The 21,925-nt window shown below is 49.3% G+C and overlaps 1 protein-coding gene across 3 annotated transcripts in view; it reads right to left on the bottom strand.

The window, feature by feature from the left end:
- Window positions 1-473: 473 nt before the first annotated feature.
- Window positions 474-21,925, bottom strand: part of OLFM1 (olfactomedin 1) — a 34,710-nt gene continuing 13,258 nt past the window's right edge. For all 3 annotated transcript variants that reach the window (XM_075519771.1, XM_075519772.1, XM_075519770.1), the window contains 5 exons: window positions 20,903-21,052; window positions 15,266-15,421; window positions 12,541-12,760; window positions 5,142-5,248; window positions 474-1,924 (listed from right to left, as the gene is read on the bottom strand). In XM_075519771.1, coding sequence (XP_075375886.1) covers window positions 1,250-1,924; window positions 5,142-5,248; window positions 12,541-12,760; window positions 15,266-15,421; window positions 20,903-21,052 — 1,308 coding nt within the window. In that variant the 3' untranslated portion in view covers window positions 474-1,249. The remainder of the gene's footprint in view (window positions 1,925-5,141; window positions 5,249-12,540; window positions 12,761-15,265; window positions 15,422-20,902; window positions 21,053-21,925) is intronic.

Below are 21,925 nucleotides of genomic sequence, written 5' to 3'. Positions count from 1 at the left end.
CCGGCCCCTCCGGCTCCCAGCTGCAGCTACCCAGCAGGTAATGCCCGATGCAAGACGTACGGAAAGTCAGGATGGTTGCTCAACGATTACCCAAAGAACCCCACAATAATTCCTGTTACCCCTCCCCTACGCTTGCTCACTTGTACAGAGAAGACAATAAACAAAGCAGGGAAGTCTCCTAATATTTTTATTGTTCCTTAGATAACTGTGGATAGTACAAAGTTTTCCTCTTAAAAAAAATTAATTACCTTCACGCTTCCATAAACAGGGCTTCCCATGGGAATCTGATGCCACAGAATTTCCACAGAAGCGATTTCCAACCACCATAATGCTATGTAGATAGTATAACAGTAAGAGAATATTCTTGTAATTATCAACATGAAATTGGTTATCTGTGTATAAGGGTGAACACTGATCTTTTTTTTCTTTTTAGAAACAAAACCATCATTTATTAATCCAAACTACATCATTGCATTTACAACATTCATTGCATAAACTGGACATACAAAGTTTTGCCACCTCTGGTAAATAACAGACATACATTATACAATATATTTGCTGAATACATAAGTTCAAACAATATGGGTACAACAACTTGTTCATAATACATACTTAAACCATCGTGTTTAATAGTTACTAAGACACAGATCCATGAGCTACTTCGGGTCTCAGCACAGTTAATCTAAGTGACAAGAACACAGTTGAGAGACAGTAGCTGCAATGGAAGGCGAAGAAAACTAACCTGTGATAGGTCTTGTTCAGACAGCGAGAGCTCCTCACGGGTCAGCTTTTTCTGCTTAGAAATACAAATCACACATCCATCACAGCTGACCGTGATGTCGGGAAAATGTCCATGCAACCCACACACAGAAGAGAGCGAGTCTCCCAAGGATAAACTTTCAACAGTCATTGCCTTACTTCTTTAGTATGTACTATACGTTTGCTATCGGAACAGAAACAAAACAAAACCCCAAACTTAAGTGGTTCTTTAAGTGCAGTTCCAGCTGCAAGTACATGGTTATTCGTGAGTCTATAACACAGGGCCAGACTTCTAGAAATGTAGAGGTAATGCTGATCTGTCAGGTTTATGCTGAATAATCCTCCATGATGTTGGTCTTAATTTTGGCAGCTGTTGATATATTTACTTACTTAAAGTGTGTTTGCTTGATATTAGTATTTTTTTTTAAATTCGCTTCTCCCTTTTTTCCTTTTTTTTTTTTTTCTAAATCAGTTTCTAAACAAGGATGGACTACAACTCGTCAGACCTGATGACGTGGAAGAGGGTGACATTGTAAAGTATTTGGTGCCCATTGTTCCAGGCATAGAGGGCCCGATCCTTGGGGTTGTAGTCCAACATGGAAATGTGCGAGTACTTGTTTTGGAAGGGGATATCGATGTACTCATAGGTGGAGGCATTGGTCTGGTAGGCGTAGTGCACCTTGGTACCTCCCGAGTAGCCGTTGGTGACGTAGAGCGTGCCGCAGATGATGAAGGCCTCCCCGGCGCTGCGTTTCGGGTAGCTGGTGTTCCAGGTCTGGAGGCTCTGCAGGGTGTTGGGGTCCAACTTGCTGATGACGATGTTGCCCGCGTTCTGGTTGGTGGCGTAGACGGCCCACAGCCCGTTCTCGTCCACCATGAGATCAATGTCCGAGTGGCCGCCCCAGGCATAGTGGTACATGTTGTTGTAGCCGGCATAATCCAGGCTGCGAGTCTTGAGAATGGTCTCTGTTTTCAAGTCAAACCTGATAATTATGTGGCTTTGGTATTTATTGAAATAGATAGAGCCATTGTAGACCACTTGACCGGTGCCCGACCACGGGTGAGGGAGACGGTGAGAGGTAAAATTGTCAGTATTCATGAAATCTGCCATGGATTTATATTCACGGACGAAGCGGTTGTTGTGGTAGCTGTCCATGTACCAGACCTGGGCGAGCAACAGAAACACACGGGGTTAGAAAACAGCAGAGACCCGGCTGAGCCCTTTGCACATCACCCTAGAAACTGAGCTGGGAGCAAAATCCAGAGCAAGGAATCCAACCTGCTGGGGATTGGATTCCTTGGAATCCAACCTATGCCTAGAATTCCAAGGATTCCAAGGAATCCGATCTACGCCTAGAAATAAATCCGATTTTTGGAACCCCAAATCAGCCAAGAAACCAACTGAATAGCAAAGCTTTCCTGGGGGGTCACCTGCTATCCCCCCCCGGAACCTGGGAGCTTAAGCAGTTCCCTGGGAGTGCTGCGTGACGGACACCGTCCTTCCAGAGGGCAATTAACACCTTTTCTCTGGCTAGACCCAGCATATTACGGTGATGCCGCTTTGGCTTCCCGTAAGCCCCGTCGTGGTAGCACTCAGTAAATGACACCAGCTGCCGTGCAGAACTCCATTAATGTGGCGTGCAGAAGCGATGGGTGCAATCGCTCATTGTCAAGGAAATTCAAACAAAGTCCATATTGGTTTAAAAATCATACGCTTCTGCATCAAAAACTGAAACCAAGGCCACTAAAATGTAAGAGACAAAGACATCCAAATCTTGCTATCGGTAGATGAGGCAGAGATTTTAGATCATCATTTAAGCGCCAGTTCACTAGAGACGCTGTCTAGACTCCTTAAAAAAAAAAAAAGCTTTTGTCATATGAATCCAATGCCGAGGCAAATGACAAAGCTGTGCACTTAATATCAAGAAGAAATATCCAGCCAGTGAGGGACATTCTGTATGCAGCTGCTGCCTAAAAATAAGATAGCTGCTTTCTGTAGAAACTGTTTAGGAAGGAGAAAAAGTAAATCAAATAGCAAGAGGGAAGCCTTTAAGGATGCAGACTCGGGTAATGTTGTAGTGCAAACTTCTTTTGCAAATGCCTTGCAAAATCTGATGGTATCGTCTCTGCAATACGGCTGTCTCCAGGGTCCCTTAGAAGAGCAGACAAACATTTACGCACGGCGTGTGCATGTAAACTGCTTTTGGCTGCTGGATTTGAAAGGCCAAGCGGGGTCTGCAAAAAATTTGTAGGGAACTTCAGCCCTCCACATCGTTACCTCCCTGGAAACACCACAGAGGTTGGGGAACGAACGTGTGGCAAACGGCTCTGATCTTCACACCTCCGCTGCGGGCTTGAGGATGGCTGCAAAAGCACCAGAGGAAAACCACCCATGTCCCTGAGCCCATGGCAGAGAAGTGCCTGCAGCCTGGGAGAGCTTCTGCTGTCAGACGTGGCACTGGAGAGCATTCCTCACTTAATGAAATGCCTGCGTTCAACTAAACCAGCTTGGGAAATTACAAAAAATAAACCCCAGAAAACCGATTGTCTCTCTGCTGCTCCCACTTCATTATTTGGTATTAAAAAATTACGCATCCCAGGGCATTGTGCTCAGTTTTCAGAGAGACAAAGAGAAGCCTGGAGGAGCAGAACCCCATGTCATCACGCTGGGGCTGCAAGGTGGCAGGACCCAACAGCATTTCATGCTTTGGAGAAGCGGAGATTGATGGATAGCAACGTCTCATCACACCGGCTGGCTTTGAGCAACCTTCTCCTGCCAATACACATCAACCCCGGCGCTCAGCATCCGTTTGCTGCCTCGCCGCCGGGCTGCTCCTGCGGGACTTGCAATTTTCCCCAGTTGTGTTCAATGATTTCATGACACGAACAAACGACCACACGAACCACCGAACACCGCCTGGGGCTTGGCGACGTAAGCTGGCTATGATAAACTGCCCTTCTCTCCCCATCCCCAGCTTCCCACTCTGCTGGGCAGCCAGAGAAGTTCACTTAATTGTGCGTTTCTAATAAAATTCACAGTAGATTTATATATTATATACACATACACGCTTGTTAAGCTTGAGCTACAGGCCAGAGAAAACTGTTTGTCTACTCTCACGACAAAAATACGCTGCAGAAAAAGGCATGGGTAAAAAAAAAAATTAAAAAATACAGGTTTGAGACAAAACTCTCTGAAGACATGGAAAGACCTTTAGCATTTGATCAACCAGCTTCAGCTGCAAGAGGCCTGACTCTTCCTTCACAGATGTATAGATCACATTAGTGCCGAGGGATGCAGCAAACACAGCCCGAAGGGGACAAGTCTGTCCCCTCTCTTGAGCAAAACAAGATGTGATGTGGGTAAAGTCTTCCCATCTCACTTCATAATTAGGATCTTATTGGGGCTATAGGTGAAATTTTGTTCAATAGCCGTAAACTAAGGAGGGGTCACATTGGGGAAGCAGTGCCAACCAGTTGGCTGCTGGAGGGAAAGAGCCCGACACCTCAAGTCACTGATGCTTCATTGGTGCACGTCCACGGGCAAACGGAGCCAGCCCCGGGGGTGGCTTCTCCAGAGCATCCCTCGTCCTCTCTTAGCTACAGAAAGCCGATGGCAGGGCAGAGCTCTCAAAATAGCTGCCCCGATACAGCCCTTGCTGGTGCCTTCATCCTTTGATGAAGGATGCTGCATGCAGGAGGGAATTACCATGCAGCCAAGTTCTGTGGGTTTTGTTTTGTTTTGCTGCCTGCAAATCCTCAGCAAACACTCGAGATATTTTCCATTCCATCAGTCATGGGAAGCCTGGATTGATTTTCAGCCAGTTATTGGCCTCCTACCTCCTTGGGATCAAAATAGAATGGTCTGAATGGAAAAAAAAAAAGACCAAAACAAAGCAAAACAAATCTCTCTCTGGCTGCAGTCAGTTAATTCCTCACAACAATGAAGGTGGAGGACGGAGGACAAATGCAGTCAGATGACATTGTCGGAGGCGCTGGCAGCAGAAGAGCAGCAGGGACCAGGACCACAGGTCCCTCTGCTCAGCCCCAGCTCCCTCATGGCTGCCAAACCCAGACGAGAGACCCGATATTTGATTTTTCCCTCCCGTGGCGGGCACAGACCTCATGGTGACGCTTCCGAGACCGTACCCGCTCATCACAGCGGTGAGCTTCACCCGCCCCCTTCTCATCCTCCCTCCCTGCGGGACCCTCAGCCCCTTCCCACTGCAGAGGAGGCCAGCAGAGCCCCGTGAGATGAATTAGGACCTTCCACCCGTTTCACAGGGCACAACCCAGGCTTCGGTGCTTGGATGTAATGAGTTTTCAATGATCTCAGCCGCGCTGGTGGAGGTGGGAACACAGGGATGAAGCTGTCGTGGTCTTACCTTGTTCTCTCCCTCGGGAGCGAGAGGGTCCGTCATCCACGATCCGAACCTGGACCCCGAGGTTTTAATTGTGATTGGGTCACTTATTCCCGTCAGCTTGCCACAAGCTGAAAAAGAATGAGGACATCAGACCACTGCCGCGGCTCGGTTGGCAGTGGGTCTTTGCCAGCCAGCCCCGAAGCCCCGATGAGGGGCACCAGCACTGGCCACCACCCACACCGCCCTGCCCACTGCTCTCCCCTGCTGATGGGCAGCTCTGTTTTTATTTAATTAGAGGTAATTAGGCCAAGAGCAACTGTCGGATGCTTTTGTTTGTTTCACGCCTCTTAATAACAATTGTCCTTATCACGCTGTCCCCAAGAAAACAAGCTTTCCTGAGCCAGCCGTACTGCTAATGTCGCAGAATAGAAAATGAGAAGAGAGCCAGGGTCGAGCAGCCAGGTGGAGAAATTAGCTGAATAGCTCCACTCATTTCTGCTATAATAGAGAGGGTGCAGCCGAGATAAAAAGACAGACGTGTCTATTCCAGCCCTGCTGGAAACACGCATTTGTTACAGGTTATGCAAAGGAGAAAAAAAAAAAACAAAGGTGGGAAATTAGACGCAATATAAATCTCTTCCCTGCAAAGACCATTTACCGGCTTCTACCAGCCACCTCCTCTGTTCCCTACCGTGTCTGCACGCTTAGGAGACAGTAATGAACTCACCAGGGTCTCCTCCGCCAGCCTGGGCTTCGCCAGCTCCGGGAGAGGAACTCAAATGCAGGATGGAGGGTGGAGGGCAGGAGGTGGGGTGTCCCGAGGGCCCCTCGGGAGCTGCCCCGGGAATCCTGCCCAGGCTCAGCACCACCACAACGGGGACGGGCACCCGCACAGCTTCAGAACCTACAGCCAGGTTTTGAAGCATGTTTACGTGCTCCACACCGTTGATTTCATGCCATTGAATTCGGTGGGCACGTCAGCACATTCACAAGCCCAGCTAAGTCCCTCGCTGTGTTTTTAAGCCCTCAATACAAGGCGAAGCAGCGGCACCTCTCCCCCAGCTTGCCGTGCCGGCTGCCTGTGGGAGCTTGTTTGCTTCTGTGGCTCTGTCCCCTGACACTGAACCCCGCATCCCTCCAGGGACCCCCGTGAATAGATGCCTGCAATGCTACAGCCTCAGCATCGAAGGTGCAGCCACACGCTGAGCTCCTATTTCCAACGATATCTCCAAATTTCAGCAAAGCTGCCATTCCGGTCTGCTGCAACGCCAGCATTTTAGCATATGTGCACTACGGAACGACAGGCGAAGAGACGAAGATGCCGGGGAGGGACTGGGGGCTGCGTTGGATGGTCTGTCGCTACGGGAGCGCTCATTTAAAACGCGGACACATTCAGTAGACCTGCAGCAGCATCTCCTGAGCAAGGCAAGCTGAGGTCAGCGGCACCAGGGGGACAACTGCAGCCTGAAGTTCAGAAGGTGTTTCCTGACTTCTCCTTTTTGATGGGGAAGCCTCTGGCAGGCTGGGGCAGGGGACGGTGGCGGGGACAGAGCGGCTGCGCTGGGTGCTGGGTTTGCAGGCTGAGCTGCGGCTGCGCTGAGTACAAACGACTCCGCTGCTCAGCGAGGGGTACCCGGGGCCGAGGCCGCAGGTGGGAGCCCATGGAGGTGCTGCTGAAACACGTGTGGAGCTCTGCCAGCTCAGGACGAGGTCCTTCTGCTCCAAATTACCAAGCAGAATCATAGAATCATAGAACGGTTTGGGTCAGAAGGGACCATTAAAGGTCACCTAGTTCAAGCCCCCTGCAATGAGCAGGGACATCTTCAACTAGACCAGGTTGCTCAAAGCCTCGTCCAACCTGAGCTTGCATGCGTCCAGCACGTGCACTCCGCAATCTCTCTTAGCTGCCTCTCTCCTCAGCCTGTTCTCATCTGCCCCTTTATATTCCTGATTATGGCCATGGGACACATCCACCTACCTCAGCTCTGAGCTGCGGGCAAAGGGCTGACCTTAGCCTGGGGCATAAAATAGATGAAGATATTCTTGATATGCACCAGCATGACACGGTCAAGGGGACCATCAGTCTTCCCACAGCCTTCAGATACCAGGCAGGTAAAGAGAGATCCCACCAAAAAGCAGAGAGCTTTCTTGGCCTCACTGAGACACAATGTATGGGAATTTGTTCTCCTGCCTGTCTGATGCACTCAACACTGCTCAGCTCAGGAGGAGAGCAAGGTATTGACAAAGGGATGCAACGGGTTAAAATAATAAATGCTTAACATCTTGCAAATTCCCCTTGCAGAGGACCAGCCTTCCTCTAATCACAGATCTGCTCAACGCTGCCTTCCTACATTGCTGTCACTTTATCTCTTTCCTTCCATTTCCCTGGAGAGAAAGGTTGTAGAAAAGCTCATTGATTTAAAAAAAAAAAAAAAAGTTTTTTAAAAAAAAGCAGCAGCAGCTGATAAGGGTAAACTAGTGTTGTTTGCAAGTAGGGAGGCTACATCTCATACATGTTTAGCTGGAGGCGCATTCACAATAGCTCTTCAGCAATGCAAGAGGGTTGCTCTTACACAGGGCAAGGTGTTGTCTGTCTTGGTGTAAATCTATCAGAGGCACCCAGATGCTGGGGGGAAGGTTTCTGGATCCAAATCCAGGAAGGATTTCTGGATCCAAAAAAGGTTTCTGGATCCAAATCCAGGAAGGATCCTGGCACCAAACGCTTTAAGGCCCCTAGTTAGCTACATTACCACCCAGGGATGGACAACTACAGCCTCTGTGACCTGCATTCACCCGTCTGTTCCTGCTGAGATGCACACCGCATTCCTAACGCCATCAGCTTTTTTTCCCCCTTCCACGGGGCCAGCAATGATTAAAAGCAAGAAGATTACTTTACTGGGGGCAGAGGGGACTCTGTCTTCTACTGCTTCCCTTGGACGTGTCGCAGCTTGAATCAGAGCGGTAGCTCACAAGAGAGGATTCTCGTGTCTCCCTACGCTCCGGCACGAAGCAGCAGCCTGCGCAGCCTCGAAGCACCCACCGGCAGCGCCCGCCAGTCCCAGCAGTGCTCTCCTCTGCGGGTGAGGAGCTGAGCATGGGGCGGTGGGTTGGGAGCAGAGCTGGGGCGAGAGCCCAAGACGCCCAACATCCCAATCCTTCCTCTATCAGACTCTACTGACTCGCACAGGGGAGTTTTTAAGCCTTGGCTGCAATTGCCCTAAAGCTCCTGCTTGACTTCGCAGCAAAGCCCTCCTGCCCCGGGCAGCCCAGCACCCGTGGGTGCTGAGCCGTTTGCAGCAAACCTGCTCTCCCACTGGGATGGCAGGAGCATGGGATGCTACCTGCATTTCAAGTCACTCGGGGATGAACGTACAACAGGAAAGCACGACCTGGTGCTCCTCCATGAGTCCCCAACACAGGGGAAGCCTGTGAACAGCAGCTTTCGGGTCACGCATAGAGGATCTGTTTCCACTCCGGTTTCTCCAGCACTATTCCGGTCCCTGGACCTGTGGCCCATGGGGACCTGCACGTCCCTGTTCCTGGAAAACAGCACAAATCAGCCTCTTCCCGAGTAACCCTCCAGGCTGACCCAGCCAACTGCCCCCGACCTGCCCTCCTGCAGCTCAGCAGAGCACCGACAAAACACCACCTCCATGCACGCAGCCCCTTCCTCTCGCCGCAGGAAGACTTTTCCAGCAGGAGAAGACACGCTTTCCTCCAGCCAGTTACAACGAGCGCTGCCATCCTCCCAGGATACTAACACCCCCGCTCCATATTTCTCCTCAGATCCAGCCCACAAGCGATGTTTAGCAGCTCAGCAGCAATTTATCCGCCAACGCAGCCACCGCGCCGACACCAGCACCGTCTCCTTCTGGACTCCACGGTTCTGCTCGGGCTGCTGCTGCTACAGCCGAGCGCCTTCCCAGCTTGGGCTTCCCACGAAGCCAAGGTCTGATCCCCCCCTCCACATCCTGGTCCCAGCCCTCCGCAGCAGGGACGGGGCTGCGGCAGTTGGCTCGTGTCCTGCCCTCGCCTCTGTTGCCCAGCTGGGAGCCCCCCATCCCAAAAATATCTGGGATAGGCTGGCAGGGCTCTGTCCCCATCTCTGCCCTGGGATGGTGGGCTGGGATTTTTTGCGAGAGTCAGGGAAAGCTGGTGCTATCAAGCAAACGTGAGCCTGCGGAGTGCAGCCGAGTTAAATTCCCCCTCGAATCAAGGAGTGACAACCTCTCCACTCCTCCAAGGCTCCTCTCAGGAACATTAATGGAAACGCTAAAATCCCTGTATAAATAGTGATCTTTAAGAGTGTAAACAGAGTAACAGATTGAACGTGCCATTATTGATTTTTTTTTTCCTTCACACACATGCCAGGGTCAGGAAGTGTTTTCACTATTGATCCATCAATAACGCTTAGGAAACCCAAAATGCAAAACAGGACCTTGTCTAAGGAAAATGCTGCCGCACTGTCGAGCATCAGTGCTTCCCAGAGGATGGGGAGAAGTGAACCGGACGGGAACGCGGCACATCCCCTCCTCTTCCCTTGTGCCACGCTCGCTGCAGCAGCTCCCTGATCCTGCTCTGGGCACTCTCAGCCGTATCCCGAGCTCTAGCAGGAGAACGCACACCAGGTGAGCAGCATTGCTGGCCCACGCAGGAGCAAAGCTAAGCTAAAATGCGCTACTTGAAACTTCAGTGAATCCCTCTGAGCAGCTAATTTGCAGCAAGCAGCAATCTTCAGCAAACAGGGCCTCATCGCGCGGCGGCAAAACGTCTGTAAGGTTGTTATCTGAATTTAACTCAATTAACTACCGTTTTCACTGGTTTACACTCCGGAGCGATAAACAACATTGGAAATTCAATCTGGGCTGTTTGCTGTTAAGTGACCAAATAAATCACTCTCCCGGGCGAGCAGCAAACCCTCCCGGGTGAACCCCTGCGAGACTCAGCGTCCGTCTCCACGAGCACCCAGGGGTGCTGCAATCCCCCAAGGCAGAAAAGCTGCCCTGACCCCACGGTCACAGAGAGAGCAAGAGGAGGAAGAAGGGGCACAGCCAAAAAGCCCAAATAAAGCCTCAAAAAGATTCCAAAAAACCCCCAAAAGTTTCTAGACAAAGTTGCCTGCAGGAGCGCGCCATCCTAGCTGCCTCAGCCAGTCTTACCTGGGCTACTGCCTTGGTTGGATGTCCCAGCTGGAGGACCTGAGCATGAGGGGGATGTAACGAGCCAGGACATGGCCCAGAGCAGAAGGGGCTAGTGGTCCAAGAGCAAACTCTCTTTTCTCTGGAGCCCTGAATGGTTTGGGAGTTACTTCTTAAAGCCTGCCCAGGGTCTGCAGGAGGATCATCACAGCTTCCCTGGCTCCGGTAGAGTCAGCCTCGGCTGGGCAGCTCCACCAAGGCTGGCTGTGGGGTCCAGGACGGTTTTGTTTAAAGAACTATCCCTGGGAAAGGACTTCTACAGCTCAGACTCAAACCCCTGGTCCTCCTGCTGTTCCCTCTCCCTATCACCCGCAGCTCCTCCTCATCTTCAAGAGATGGGCTGAAGGCTATGGATGCAGCAAGCGGATCCCTCCTTGGGCACCATCTCCTCTCGTCACACCCACTTCTGCCTTTGGCAGGGGAGGAAGGAGAAAAGCCGTTCGTAGGGCAGAGCTGCCCTGTGCTGGCGGTGTGGGGCTGCTGGGGGGTTTGCTAGGTGACCTTGGTCACCCAGAGACTCCTGTGCCTCTTCCCCAGCCTGTCTTATCTTACCCACTGCAGGACTGTCACTCCCGAGATGTTTGTATGGTCCCCATGGGATAAAGCTCCAGGCATGAGGTACTGCTAACACAGAAAGCACCAAGTCGTTATAACCTCGATCATTTCTGTCCCCGTTAAGCTTTCCGGGTGAAATTCAAGCGGGTGAGGACAAGGTCAGGACTTCCCTGCCACCCCCCAACCCTGCTGCCTTCCCTGTGACCCTCACAGGGCGAGGAGAGGGACCGCAGACGTGGTGCAGAAAGCGACGGCACGACTCGCCGCAGCCCGTTCTGCCCCAAACCAAACCTGGGCACATCAGCGCTCGTTAATAAATGAGCAATCAGGCTCTGCCCTCTCACTCAGCCGGGGGGTTATACCTGCTGCCGGGGCAGCTCCCCGGGGGGATCTCAGTGCATGACTGGCTGCACGCTCGTAGTCCAAATACCTCTGAGCATCCGGGCTTACGTGGAAATTCGCTTTCCTCTCTGAGATTTCAGGTGAGAGGCAGCTTATAAGGGAGGTACAAGGTATCAGAGGACAGGATGGAAATGCAGGGGGAAACGCAGGGGAGGCGGCTGCTTACGGAAGCGTGGAGGCATCTAGAAACAAGCAAAAGCAATCCCACCAGCAGAGACAAGAGAGAAACAAAGCGTTACCTTGCCAAGGATATAAAGTGCTCAGAAGAGATCTGATCTTCCATGAAGTTACCTGAGAGTGTAATTTCATATGTGCTACCAAAATAGACTGCAGAGCAGTTAATGTGTTTAGATTATCTAAATTGCTTAACAAGAAAGTCAATAACGTAAGGAGAAATTAAATTAAGTCGGAGCTAGGCCAACAAACGGTGGGGAGATTTCTGGCAGCTGCGGAAGGCAGTGCCCTTCTTCCCCCCTTCTCCACCCTCCGTTTGGGGTCAGATGCTGGGTTTAGCTACAGCTGCGTCTCCCCACAACAGACCCACAGGCTTCAGTCAATTAATACTCTCCGAATGAGATTACAGGTGAATCTCTCGTGTTTCAGCATTGCTGGTTACTTGGCCTGATGGAAGGGGCTCCCTGCTCCCTCAGGGAACAGGAGAGATGGGAAGGATTTACATCCTGCGCACGGCATAGTCCGGACCGACACGCGAACCCGCACCAGCTACACCATGCTCTTCTCTACAGGGATTTGCAAGATGCAAAAGGAAAAAGGGAAACCGAGTCACAGCCTGCACACACACACGCACGCAGGCAGGCACGCTACCTAAAGCGGTGCGCAGAGACCTTTGCTGATGGGCCAGGTCCAGTTAGCAAAAAGATTGGACATTGATGCATAAGCAAAATGGGTGCATGTGTTTGCTTTGCATAAGCGTTATTTGCAATAGGCCACGCATTTACCGCATTTCACCGTCCACTTATGCAAACGCTGCAAAAAGTCACATGCCTAGGTAAGGGCCCGATCCTGAAGTACTTACGCCATGAGCAACATTGCTCATGCAAGTAATCCTGAGCAGGACTACTCCCAAGATTAATGTTACTTATAGCATAAGTATTTACAGGATCAAACCTGGCTGTGCGAGCTCATCTCTTACAGCCAGGCCAGGCACAAGGAGATGTCCAGTCTAGCATCTCTGCCTCCAGCCGGGATGCGTGGTTTAACATCGATGGTGTTTAGCCGGTGCCACCATGTTGTTCTGAGCCTACCTAATTTTTGCATGCATGCACGAAGCCTTTCTTCAAGATTTGACACTCTGTTCTGAAGCTCTTCGTAGTCATAGGCGCCAATCTCTTCCTGGAGTTCGTTTAGAACTGACGTCAGATTCTGGACCTCCTCTTTAAACTGCAATACCAATTTTGCATCGGCTTTGTACTCTTCCAACACTGGTATCAAAGGCCTAAGTTCCTCCATTTTCGCTTTTATTGCCTGCAAGGTTAAAATAAGCTTGGTTCAGTGCTATGCGTGCAAAAATCTGCAACACTCTGCCTTGACCTGGTTGCTTCCTACGTGAGTGCAATGTTCATATCCCACAATTATTATCATTAAAATTATTTTAATTATTATTTTGGTCCAAATGATGTATTGGAAAGAACATATTAAACAGGCTGCAGAACACCAAAATATTTGGGAAAGGCCTTTATTTGTCATTTTTAGAATGCAACATCTTAGGGTTACATGCTTCAGATCACATACACAAAGAGTTCTTTTTTTTTTTCTTTCCAAAAAATAAAATAAAATAATATATATATGCATTGACAAGGGTTTCAAACTATTCATGAAATGCATCTACAATTGCATGCAAAGGAAGATCTCGGTTGTGTGGTTCAAGGTTCCTTAGTGAGATATGGTGCTAATTTGGAAAATAATCAAAAAAATAAATGCATGGTGCAAAATGCTCTGTGGCCCTCTTTTCATGGTTACATGGGAGTGAACTGCTTCTTCAGTCACTGCAGCATTGAAAAAACTTGCTTTTAAGTTAGCCCTGTAAGCAAGAAAATGAAATACTGTTGAGGATCTAGCTCACTAACCTGCCTTATATAGATAGCCATTCATAGACAAATACTCTTACGGAACTAAAGAGAAAAAAAAAAAAAAACACAAGAGCTCCAAACCACTCACATTTTAATGCTGGCATTAGCAGAAACAAAATGCTGTGGCTGTTATTTAAAATGGTGCTTTGGCAGCAAATTAGACAAAAATTCCTTACTGTTTTTAGGCATGCTATAAAGAAGATAAAAATCAAAGTCATTATCAAATTTATTTTGCAGAAACGAAGAATTTTTTTTTTTTTTTTTTTTAAATTAAATTAAGGCCTCGTTTAAAGGCACGGTATGCAGCATTTTGTTAAAGATGCTTTGCTCCAGCAGCTAATGAGTAGACATAAATATGCATGCACCTACCCGTTAATGAAGCATGTTAGTATACACAGCATACCTGGGGCTGCTTATACACAGCATACCTGGGGCTGCTTGAACCGTTGCGCAGTGGCCAAGTTCACAGCGCTCAGGGCTGTGACATCTGGCTGGCTGCTGAAGCAGCTCAGGGGTGAACGGGATCAGAAATTGGTTCTCAGCCTCCTTTCTTTCCTTCCCATCCCCTCCTATTTAAGTCAAGAGGCTTTCCCTCCTGCGGTTTGCATGTGGGGAATGTATTTATTTCCTTTATTTACTTGCACTTCCCGGTGCAAGCTCCCTGGTAGGCAATGGGGAGGATTAAACTCATCGGAATGGAGGAGGAAAAAAAAAAAAAAAATAAAAAGAAACAAACAAACAGAAATAAACTCATGCTCAAATCAGAAAGATGGTCCTTATATCCAGACTGCAGAGCTAAGTTTAGGGTCCTGCGGTAACTGGAGATAGGGAATGGAGGAGGTGGAGTTGGTGAAAAGTTTTAAGAACCTTCTTCCCAGCTTTTTATGATGTAATCTTGGTATTTCAGTATTTAACATCTCAATTAAAAGAATTCTGCTTTAAAACACCAGCCAGCTGGGCAGCTGCCTGGAAATGAGGATGGGAATCAGCTGGATGGCTGATCAGAAACGTCCCCAAATTTCACTAGAAATCTTCTCAATTTGTTTTTTACATCTATTAATCCACCACATTACTAAAATCTAATGTTCCAAATATTGCTGACAGCCTCTTTTTGGCAATTTCATTTGTTCTCAAGCAAGTTCTTGAAAGTTCGACCCTTGCTCGCAATGACAGCTTCATTTAAAAGGCTGGTATCTTCTCATTTGTACGACACCAGGACAAAACACATACAATCCATCAGAAGGTGCTGGCTCGGCTGCCAACACCATTGCTTCAAAACCGGCCATTCGCACATCCTTGAGACGTGCGCTTTGCCAGCCCGAGGACAGCTGCCATAGTTGTACTTTTGGGGGTTTTTTGGGAGGGTTGATTTGTTTGATTGATTGCCCTGTTGCTACAACCGCCCCAAGGAGGGAAGCGATTTGGTGACGGCCCATCGCGGTCTGCCACGTGCTGCAGAAACGGGAACGGAGCCCCAGCTCCTGGCTCTTCCCAAGAAAATTGGGTCCCGGCCACGGCGTGGGGAAGGGCTGCCTGGCCGCGGAGGGGAACCCACCTCGCCCTGACCTCAGCTGCCCCCGCGTCTCCCTGCAGACCCTCTCTCATGGGGCAAGCCTGCCGCTGCCCTGTTTGAGGAACCCAGCTGGGTCGTGGGTACGGGAACACGTCGATTTACGCTTTTACCCTATAGAAAAATGTATTGCGGCCGAGGATGTGATGCCGCAACCGGGATCTGGCCGTGCTTTGGATAGGAGGGAGCTGCACGGGTAGGCGGCCGCCAGCGCCGTGTACGACCGGACCAACAGCCACGTGAGCTGATGGGGACTGGGACCACAGTCCCACGCGCACCCCGCTAAATCCCTGGCCACCGCTTCGTTAGCAGTTTGGAAAGCAGACATACCTTAAACTGCCTTGCCAGGTGCTGCTTGTGGCTTTCTTCCACTTGTTTAAATTTTGATTCCAGTCCCCTCATCTGGTTTTCCATCTTCTCAACGTACTGTAGGTCTCTTTGAGTCCGCCTGTCCAACACCTCTATCGACTGGGACATGTTTTGCACCTGTCAAACGAGAAGGGGTTCATTAAGAAGGTGTCGCTTCCCCAGCAGCAAGGCAGCCCCGCTCGCATCCCAATGCCGAACGCTGACCTTTTCCTGCACGGTCAACAAAGCTAAAGGGTAATCAGCCTATGCGTTATTTACTAGTTAATCAACAGCATCTCATAGCATTATGACCCCCATGCTCTCAAATAGAGCAAATTGGTTTCATAAACATTTATTCTGCTGCGCTGCAGAGAATAATTTAACAATCACACATGCAAATAAGGCTTGCAGTCAAGGCTAAAATGCAGCACTCACGATGGGCTCTTTGAGAGGCTGGGATGGCACCCGCCGTCGCGCGAGGAGAGGCTCTTAGTTGAGCAGAAGCACATCTGACTACGAGAGACGCTTCTGCCGAGGTGCACGTTATCATTTCTTCGTGTACGCAAGCGACACTTACTGATTGCCTAAGTGCAAACTTTACTCCCAGCTAGTAAAAACTTCATTATCCAAAACAGCCCTACTGTTTATACAGCATCTGCCACAACAAATCCAGCTGCAGGTGAGGGCATCCTGAAGCCGGGAGGTACCGCGGGAGCTCCTGCTCCGGCTGGCCCCGCTGGTGCCTGCCCATTCGGGCGGTTGCGCCGCGTCGGCATCTTTTCTAGCCGAGCGATGCCGCATCCCCGCGGCTCCCCGCGCAGCACCCATCTGGCCCTGCCGAAGGAATGATGCAAGAAGGTTGGCTGGGCTCATCGTGAGAAAAAGAGCTGAAGGTGTAAGGAGGGGAGGGAAACGATAGCTAGGCTGACCTGATTTTGAAGGTTGGCTGCCATGTGATTAAGATATTCCTTTCTCTCGTTTTTCAGGCTAGGAGAGGGTGAATGAAGCTCTGACTTAGGCAGGCACCTAAGCACCTATTTAGCATTAAGCAATGGGTGTAATTTAAGGTCTTTCCATCAGGGATGGTTGTGTTTGTACCACAGTACATACGCTACAGGGCTTGGCCCACCGCTGGTGCTCCTGCCACTGCCGCGTTACGCACAGAAATACGACTGTCGGCATTGGTAGGGATGACGCCTGTGTTTAAAATGAATCAGGCATCCAAGCACGCTGCTGCGTCATGGCCCTAACTAAAGGCATCCTGGTTCAACTCTCTTCATCTGTGGGAGTCTGAGCAAAACCCAAATGCGAGCCAGCACCGTCCCTGCGGATCCGCTCCGAGACACTTCCCAGAGCCCATGCTGCCACATCTGCTCCCATCTCCGTCCTCACCAAAGCCAAGCGCAGACAGGCTGAGACGGGGAAAGAACGGTGCAAGTGCAGTATTGCCTCCAGCAAATCAGACTGGGCTGCTGCGACTTACCTCGAGTGACAGCGCGAGGGGACGGCGGGACACCCGCACGCAGCCAGCTCTCGGAGACTACTCGCTGAAACCAGCATAGGTCAAATGCCAACTTTGGCGTCTGCATCTCTGAAGGGATCAAAATGCCCGTTGCTCATGCATGATGACAAGAAAACTATTACAGGGAACTACTAAAAATGTATGGACAACCTATATTTCAAAGGCCAACAGTGAGGAAACATTTGGTACAACCAGTACAACTGCTCCAGGGGTCTAAGAGTCTTCCTCAAGAAAGGTGAAGCTATTTTCAGTCTCTGAGTCCCAACACATCACCCAGAGATGAGCCAGCACCCAATCTGACAAGCACCAAGGACCTGCTCAGGGAGGTGCAAGGAGCAGGGAAGAGCAGAACAAGATCCTCTTGGTTTGAAGAGGAAAAGACCAAACCTGAGCTCAGCCCAAGCCCGTGCGGCTCCCGTTTAGCCGTGCCTCCCCCGGGATACGTGAGCTCTCACTGGACACGGCTGGATGCTAATTTACCAGGGCTGGATGTGGAGGAGTTTGAAGACCTCTCTCTATCCCGAGGCAGGAGAAGGGAAGTCTTAGACAAGCATGACTGGTCTGCAGATATTTTTATCCTGGTAATCCAGTCTATCCTCCTTTGAGTCGAGCTGTATCTACATAGCAGAATTGTTCCAATGGGTTGGAATAGGAATGACTTGTAGGGATCGTACAAAATTAATCTCATTTATTCCACTAATGCCTAACCCCAATTAAAGGCCAAGCTGCAAGTAATCAGAAAAGAGCATTTCTGGAATGATACGCTGGTATCTAACCCTGGCATCTAACCCGGCTGAGCGAGGCTACGGGGGGCTCCTTACGCTGCCTCTTGGACCGCAGAGAAGGAGAGACAGACTCCACTAGGAAATGAATCAGAGCATCTCGCTCAGGCTCCTGCTCTGAATCACCTCTGGAGGAGTCTGCCTCTCCCCTGACTGCAGAGGAAAATAGCCTCCTCACATGCCTCTAAACTGAGATGCCTAAAATTAGCTGCTGTGCTATTTCAGGGATGTGTTTTGCCAGTCCAGATTCTCGCTATTTGTTGCCCATATTGTTTTCAACCAGACAAGATTCTGGCCAGATGTGTAAAAAGTCAGTCTCCAGCATTCCTGATCTCCGACAGTGATGCATGCTTCATCAGCTGAAGATCTACTTGTTTTCCTTCTTTAGCGTATTAAGCCTTTGATCCAGCAAAGTACTTTGGCACATGATTAGATTTCAATGAGACTGTTCATAGCTTAAACTTAAGCATGTACATAACTGCTCTAATGAACTGAGACCGAAGGATACTGTTCCTCAAATTCCCTCAGCTTCATCCATTAACTGCTATCCTCGAACATCAGCTAAAATGCTTTTTGCCTCCATTGGTGGAGCATGCACTCTCAACATGAAACCTCATTTTCCATCAAGCTAATGGGAGAGAGATACCTGCGATTGTCTTGGGGAAAAGAGTTAATTTTAGCATTTGAAATAGAAAACTGATACAAACAAAACTTCCAGTGCAGTTCTTGTCATTGCTTGACACTGAGTTGTTTCAGAATTAAACCAGAGTAACTGAGAGTCAATATTGGCTTGATGACCCTAGTGAGATTTATAAGGTCAAAGCAATGGTCTAAACCCTGCTCAAGCTTCCCTGTGGATCAGCCTTTCATGCCAGCTCAAAAGAGCTGTTCTAAGCCCATCTTTGGGGGTTGGATTGGGATGAATCTTTAGCTATGGGTAGCCGGACAAACTGGTGGAGCAATAGCATGAGGCATCTTGAGGGAGATTTTCATGGTCTATAGGAAGAATTAGCAGAGAGATGAACTCAGCCGATGGACCAGGACATGAATAGTTCATCTTATAAGATCTGCAGAAGGCAAAGTGAAAGCTGAGAAGAGATGTCATTGTCCTCCCTATATACCCCTCCGAGTGAATATCAAAGGAACAAAAAGAACTGTTTAATCTGGAAATCAGTGCTGGCAAAGAATAAGAATTGGCAGGAAACCAAAAATGGTTTAACCATCAGAGGAGGAAGTCCTCCCAGATAACAGGGCCAAAAAAAAAAAAATAAAAAAAAAATTTCCGTTTGAAGATAAAACATAATCTGTTTATGAACAGGATTTAGGTGATGTCTTGGTTTGGATGCAGTCCAAGATCTGGAGTCAGCACCTGACACATATAAGGCTGGAAGGACTCCGTGTACCCCAGCCAAAGATGAGCTCAGACACCTTGGTGTCAAAACATGGGCTGAACAGTTTGTGCGGCGGCGAGCAGACCTGGCTCACCTTACCTGACTTAACGCCTGCTCTTTAAACTGACGGGGTGCCCAGGATTCACTTGCAAGCAGCACGAACTGCAGTTTCTATGCATATGCTCGTGCCCATGTGTTGAGGGTAGACGGGGTCTTGGCAGCTTTGAACCTCAAAGTACATTCAGCTGCTGAAGACTCTGTGCGGAGATTTTCACTGAAGATGCTGTAGTTGGTTTGTGTACACACAAATACACACGCGCACACAGCTTATTTCTTGCCCTTATTTCAGCTTATTATTTCCATAGGTGACTGCCAGGTCTCCTCCTTTGAAAATCCAAACACAATTACCTCTTTGACACATTATGCTGCTTCAGCTGCTGGCAGAGAGAAATCAGGGGATGCGAGTTTTCCCATCACAAAGCTAGAGTTAAAATGTCAGATGAGGGAAGGAGTTTTCAGGTTTGAAATCCTTCCTGGGAAGCTGGAAGCTCTTCTCTGCAGTTGCATTTTCCTACAGGGATTCTCATTTCAGCCTTCGTCAAGATCAGATGTCTGGCACTAAGAGCCTATTTTTTATTTTGGGGTTTTCATATAGGTTAGCGTAGGAGTGAGATGCAGACAGATTAGCAGGCAGGTAACATATCCCCAGAACACATGTCTTGAAATACCGCTCCTCCCTCACTTTATTCATTGGCAGCCGGAGAGCTGCATAAGGGAAAAATCACCGAGCACTTACACCCTCCGCACGGGAACTGATGTTATCCCAGGTCTCGTATGCCCAACCCGCCTGTCCATTAGCAGAGGGTATTGGGTCAAATCCTGCTTGTTTAATGCATATGAGCAGTTCTGGGAACACGACGGCTCTCGGACGCCCGTGTCAGCTGCTAATATAACGCCTGCTGCCTCTTAGACAAATGTGCTGTTGGACCGATTGCCGTTATTGCTTAGAGAAATAAAAGCTTGAGTGGGATTATTTTTAGAAGCCTCTGACATACCGAAGAAGTGTTTTAGGGCTAAATGTTTCCTGCCTCGCTTTATTGTCCTTATCACATAGGAAAATCAGTTAAGTGTAGGTTTAATATTGTTATGAGTGACTAATACATCAGCTTCCCGAAAGCAGCGGGATAAAAATTATTTTGTCATGCACAACACATGCCAACATAGCATTAGGGCATGAGGGATAATTACACATCCAGCACAGGAGTCCACTTACATTTTAAAGAGAAGAGCACCATTTCACATGAAACAGCATTTCTTCAATGAAATCTATTATCCGGAAAATTTCTTGTTATCGGGAATGCTTCCCTAATGAGATTCTTTGATCTCTTTGGACAGCAGACTATTAAAAACTAATCAAGTGGATGTCAACATTAGAAAGAAAACCACTAACTGTCATTTCTGTGCTATTTGATGTCGACAGCTTGTACTGTTTTATTTGACCTTTTTAATATCAGCTTGGCTAGGAATGCATGGGCTTTGGGTTTTTAATTCTACCTTCTCTCACCTTGTTGAGGCTCATCCTTTGAAACTGCTTGTGTTAACATAATGAAAAAAATAAGTTACAGCTTGTTTGTTTGTTTGTTTTCCACTGTGGTTCAATATTGTTGCTTTGATCTCAGCAGTTTTAACCTGACCTCAGGCCACGGTCCCTTTTCCTCTGTGCCTCAGAAACACTTAGAGAATTAAACTCCTGACTGCAGCTGATTATTCCCCACTACACGCATGGGGACAGCTACGGGACGGGAGGGCTGGCCCAAGGGGGCCATCTTCCCTGGAAACCAAGGCTCAGCCCAGCTCACTCGCGTTTTTACCCTCAATGTCATGCCAAACCAAACCACCTTTCCCAGCAGGGGTCAACCATTACCTTTTCTAATAGTTGTCTCAGCTGCTTTGTCCTGGCATCACGCGAGCACATCGTCTGTTGAGGTGCCACCACTGTGCATATACAACGTCCCTCGCTATCTTGGGCAGAGCTGTAGACCTGCCAGCTTTCCTCTGGGTTGGTAGGCAACACCTAATTAACACAGGGAAAGACGAGTTAAGCAAATGGGGGGTGTGGGAGGTGAAGGGGGCTGAGTGGAGGAAGCAGGATGGACGTGGCAGATACTGGAGCTGCGCTGGAAGCGGAGGGAGGCTCCTCCGAGGGCCCAGCTGGCAAAATTCACTTGTAATGCAAAAATATGGATTGGGGACAAATAAAAGAAGGGTCGGAAAAGGAGCAAGAGCTGAAGCAAGAAGGCAACGCAAGTGGAAAAGCACGGACACGAGGAAAGCCACGAAGCAGCGAGGGTTGCAGCGTGCTGTAAGGCACCGAGCGCATCGGGGTGGAGAACCCACTGCCCCGCTGTCGTTACAAAGCGCTTGACTTCTCCTTGACACCGTGAGAAGGATGTGCCCGAGCTACCAGTGAGGATACGGTGTCCTGGCGGAGAGCTGAGCAGTGATCAATGTGCCTCTGCAGAGCTCTCCTGGATCCGGCAGCAGGAAAATCAGCTCTCCTGAGTAAGCCGACACTGGGAGTTCTGTTTCCCCCCTCCTCTGCCAGACTCTCCAGGGGATGGGGAGGTTCACCAGACAACCATTTCCCTGCAAATGTTCTGCGGGTCCCGGGCAGGGGAAGTCCAGTGCCGTGCCCTGTGAAGCATGCCGGCAAAGAGGGATGCGGTCCGGAGGATCAGTGCCTCCGTCCGAGCTTCCAGGACACACCGCAGAAAGGGAGCCCAGCCACAAACACAGCACGCTCCCCAGCCCCCCTCGTGCCCCCTGTGCTCTCCAAATCTGTCTGATCTTAATTTTCCTTTGATCTCCCAGTACTGTGCAAAATACATTATTTAATCACAATTCAGCCTCCGATCACTTCGAAGGTACCACTGTTTTACCAACCAGA

This window comes from Mycteria americana, chromosome 17, assembly GCF_035582795.1.
Source record: "Mycteria americana isolate JAX WOST 10 ecotype Jacksonville Zoo and Gardens chromosome 17, USCA_MyAme_1.0, whole genome shotgun sequence".
In the NCBI taxonomy this organism is placed as follows: Eukaryota; Metazoa; Chordata; class Aves; order Ciconiiformes; family Ciconiidae; genus Mycteria; species Mycteria americana.
This window is presented reverse-complemented; position numbering and strand designations above follow the sequence as displayed.